This window comes from Volvox carteri (genome assembly GCF_000143455.1).
Source record: "Volvox carteri f. nagariensis unplaced genomic scaffold VOLCAscaffold_81, whole genome shotgun sequence".
Taxonomy (NCBI): Eukaryota; Viridiplantae; Chlorophyta; class Chlorophyceae; order Chlamydomonadales; family Volvocaceae; genus Volvox; species Volvox carteri.
The window spans coordinates 517,803-522,492 of record NW_003307624.1 but is presented as its reverse complement, the minus strand read 5'-3'; the positions used below and the strand labels follow the sequence as shown (position 1 = coordinate 522,492).

The 4,690-nt window shown below is 53.4% G+C and overlaps 1 protein-coding gene across 1 annotated transcript in view; it reads right to left on the bottom strand.

Moving 5' to 3' along the window:
* Positions 1–4,184: 4,184 nt before the first annotated feature.
* Positions 4,185–4,690, bottom strand: part of VOLCADRAFT_107868 (uncharacterized protein) — a gene marked incomplete at both ends in the record, with an annotated part of 7,661 nt that continues 7,155 nt past the window's right edge. The window contains one exon of the mRNA XM_002957852.1: positions 4,185–4,307. Within this exon, the coding sequence (XP_002957898.1) occupies positions 4,185–4,307 (123 nt within the window). The remainder of the gene's footprint in view (positions 4,308–4,690) is intronic.

Below are 4,690 nucleotides of genomic sequence, written 5' to 3'. Positions count from 1 at the left end.
TGAACCGGAAGATTCCCTGCGTCAATCCGTTCCCTTGGCCGAAGCTATTGACGACTATGAACGACGGTTGGCGGCAAAGTCCGGGCAACCTACACCAAAAAGGAAAGTGGTCCTGACCACCCCTCCTTCGGTAGCACCCCGGAACAGCACCCCAGAACAACCGAAACGGAAAGCACCTGCTCGCAAGAAAAGGTGACGCTCCCGGGACGGTTCGCTTCTGAGGGGGAGGGATGTAGCAAGCTACATTTACCTTAGAATATCTTTAAGCTATTAAAGCTTAATCACAGTAACGGTACGGTCCCGTATTTACGAACCATACTCGTTAACTGTACGAACTCACTTTCTGGTACGCTATCACAACCTAGCGTACGGCACCAAGACTCCAGGAATGGAGATGGCGGCAGGTGGGCCGCATTTAAGCCACCCAGGTGAAGTGCTTCGGCCAGACACTTAACGTATCACTATACTAGTGTTCAGGGTTCAAGACCTTGCTGTCACCGTTCTCGACGTATGTCTTCGAATCCCGACTTCCCTTGTCTCTTCTCACGCCTAACGCTGGGTCGCCAATCGTGGACGAGACCCTCTACTTCCGCTAAAACAGCTAAGGTAAGAGACGGCTGTTACAGGGACCTACACAAACACCGAGTTCAATGTGCTCCTCGAGGAGGGCCACAAGTACAGAAAAGAGTTCGAGGTGCAGTACGGCGCCAAGCCTGCAAGCAGTAAGTCTCCCTACCTTATCAGCCATCGGTATCCTGCACTAGCTTCCATCCCCAGTGCCTGCTTCCCATCTGCAAGGCTATGCAGCCACGGCACCCCCATCGGTCACACCCCGCTGCATGCCTTTACTTCCACCGCTATCCCACGACCCTCACGTTGACCCTCGCGTCCTCCATGCCGATGCAGCATACTTGTACAACATCACGGCGGAAATCCATGAGGGTGACATGCCGGACCGGGCCACGGCCACACACATGGCCGTGATGCAGCTGTGGATCACGGCTGCTGGGAGCCTGCATGCCGAAACAGCCATCGCTCTTATCTATGACTACGGCATGGACGCTGGCACCATCCTGGGTGCGGACCAAGAGTTCGTGCACTCGGTGCTAACAACCGCTACACAGGCGCGAGTGTCGGGTGCCCTCCTGTCGATGACACCTACGAAACGTCCAGCAACCAGCCCCACCGCGCCCAATTCAAGTGCCTCCTCCCACACGTGACTCTACACCATCACGTGCACACCAACCGGAAGGGTGTATGTCGGCTGATCCAAAAATCCTCAACGGTGCTTCCTAGCTCATGCCCGCACCCCACCCACCCAAATGAAGGATGACGCCCGCCGCTACCAACCCTTCCAAGACCACTTCACCTTGAAGTGCCTCATGTCCACCGTGAATCCTAGACTCGCCGACAAGATGGAGGCCTTCTACATTGCACAGTACAGCTGCCTGGGGCCAGGTGCTGCACGGGCCACCTTCCGCCAGCCCAGCCTTCTACGTGATGTTCCAACAACGGGCCGGTACCGCCCACATGCCGCCCGCTGCGACAGTCCAAGACACCGCCCAAGCCACACTTGCCATGCCCAACCAGCAACTGGGCACTTGACGGCTGGTGTCCAGCCACATTCTGCGCTACCCTTCTGGACATTAGGCACCATCGCACCTCACGTTGCATACATGTACGACCATGACTCCTGCACGCTACCCTTCTGGACAAAGAGCACTGGATGTTGTTAGGCACCATCACACTTCACCTTGCATACATGTACGACAGTGACTCTTGTGTGAACTGCGGCTGGTGCCCATACAGACACCAGTGTTTTGGGGGGTCTGTTTTGGGTGGTGCCCCTACCGACACCAGCGTTGGGGTTGGTATGCTGCACCATTCAAGGACGGCTCGTCACATGCTCGGGTCCATGGACGGAAGCGTGCGAGTTTACCCATCGTGTTGCCTGTTTTTGCATTTCCCTCCAAGCGAGAGGGCTTGTTTCTATGCCTTGATGTTCGTTACAAGACGTGAGCTGAGGACTGACGCTACAAGTACTGTATACGCGTTGCTGGGCCGGCAACGACACGCGCCCACGATGAGAGGACTGCATGTACATTCGCCCGTGCGCCGAGCGCCTTGTAACACGCTTCAACTACACTCACAATACAATATACTGCTGCACTCTTCTCTCCAATCTGGCCGCACTACGTTTCACGGGCGTACTTCGGCACCTTCCACAACAACACATACTTAGCAAACGCGGGCAGCTGCTTCACCAGGACCCCATTGTTTGTTGGCAGCGTATGGCATCATTATCGTGGGCATGGACGCCACCTAAAAGACCAACAAATGGAACTTCCCGCTGTATCTCTTCAACAAGGTCATTGACCATGGCCACGGCATCAATGAGAGGCTGTAACACTGGCATATCTGATTTGTATGAAGTTAAAATGCTACATTACTTTTTACTTGGGGGCAAAGGGTGGTTTAGAGCGGAAACACTGAGATTCGAGGACAATCTTCTCTCGTCTCCTTCCGGCCTTTCAGTGTTTCATTGTTTGTTACAGATAACGGCATTTGTCTATGGAGCAACAACTAACGGGTCATCCGGTCACTCTGCTGTACGAGCCTTTGGCACTTTGGGCTGTACGAGGTCGAACCAGGCCGATTGTGGATGAATTTATCAGGTTGGTTTCATATATGTCTAGAGGTCTGCTTATCTTTGGAGCCTGTCTTAGGAGTCCTATCTCGGAGGATACCCATCTAACAAGAAGTTCAAAAATTATTTGCGTCGGGTAGCGTTTCAGCTGTTTTAACGCGCCATGAGCAGCTGGCCTAGCGAGTGCATCCTGACATCCCACAAAAATCAAAAGATTCCACGTGTCGGATTCCAACGCATAACAAGCTGGCTGGCCTTTAAAGCGGCCATGGACGTTTCCGGCTACTTTCCACTTTCTAAACTTGCCATGTTCGACCCAACGTCTGTCTTCGCCGCCCGAGATTCACAAGAACTTGACGCCGCTGTCCTGAAGAGCCTTGTGAGGTTCCTCAGCGAGCCAATCGCTTTGTTCAAGGAAGCCGTTCTCCGCCCAGGCGATAAGGAGGAGCCCCCCTACCTCCTTGTCTACACAATCCTGTCCCAACTGGCATTGCTAAGTTTAGACCCAGGTTCACTGGTCATCCTCCCAGGCGGTGCGCACCTGTTTATTGCCTCCTTCGATGCGAACTCTCCTGCTTTCAATGTTATTTTCTCGGTCCTCAGGCACTGATTATCCACTTGCGGACGGGTCTGCACATCTGGCCGGTGATCTGTTTGAAGAGGCCTCGTCCGATGAAGAACAGCAGTGGGAGGGGGAATTCAGGCAATCTGCGCGGTACGGTGAGTGTCGCCTGCCTGCATGGCAGGGCACAAACTGGGATGTAGACTTGCACTAGTGTGCAGGAGGGAACCCTGTGCATGAGCATAGATGCAACTAATGCCTCTTCAGCTCTAGCAGTACATTACAAGTTACAAGCTCCACATAATGGGGTTGTTTGTAGCAGCAAGGGAGGCATGGGCAACAATAGCAGTGATGAATGCTGCATGGAGGGCCAGCTGGAGCTGCATGGGCAAAGGTTGTTACTTTGATGCCAAGCAATGGGACATGGTCATCCTCCCCCTTGCGCCTGGGCTGAAACCTCTTATGAATAAAACTGTTCATAGGTACATGGGGCCTCGGCTAAAGTAGTACACAGCTCGCGCCCGCGGAGGACAAGGTTTCTCCATTCTCCATTTGAGTCGTAGATTGCATTAGATGCAAATGCCATGACAAGGCAGCCCCAGTTTGAGCGAGCCACACCAGCCGCGTTCCCTTACTAGGGGGTGATCCCATCACCAATTCATCTCGTGGTTACATTTATTAGTAAAGCCTATCTGCATCTCAATAAGCGGCTCGGTGTGAGCTAACCCATGCCTGGAGATGAGATGCCTCAGGGTAAACAAATGGTGCTGCCATGCCATTGTGGTTGGGCAATCCGCCACCTGCATATCATGCTGATGCCACTCCCACAACCTGCCCGGCTCGCGGCTCATGTACTCTTCCTCACAGAGTTTGGTAGCTCAGCATTCCATTGCTTTAGTGTACAAATTGTGAAACGGACCCTCCATGGGCGGACCCGGATGAGTAATAGGAGATGTTCCCCATGTCAGATGGGGGCTAGGAAGTCCCCTGGCTGCTGGTGTATTTCATGTTGGCTTCCAGGTCGAGCTTGTTGTGTCGTTTTGTGCATGTGATGGGATCCCGCAGGTCATTCGCAGCTTGTTGTCCTCCGTGCAGCTCCTGAAATGAGGGCAGCACGGAATGTCAATCTGGAGACAGCTATAGAGAAAGGCTACAAGGCAGTGATGCTGGTGGAGGTGAAGAGTACCCCCTACCAACTCATAGGGGGTCTAACAGCGTCTAACTTCTTAGGCGGGGCTGTCAGACGGGCTCATTATCAGCTGCTGACGATAGTTGTCAACGTGGCATAACAGCCAGTTAGACACTGGGTTAGAGGCTGTCTTGTCCTGTTTGGCCCTGTGACTGACATATACCTGGAGCCCACACTGTTAACAGTTGTCTGCTTCTAGGGACTGTTAGCAGCTGTAAGGACCTGTAACTGAGCACTGTCTGCCACAACAGGATATTGTTGACAGGATGTTACACTCTGGGTGGGTCACCCA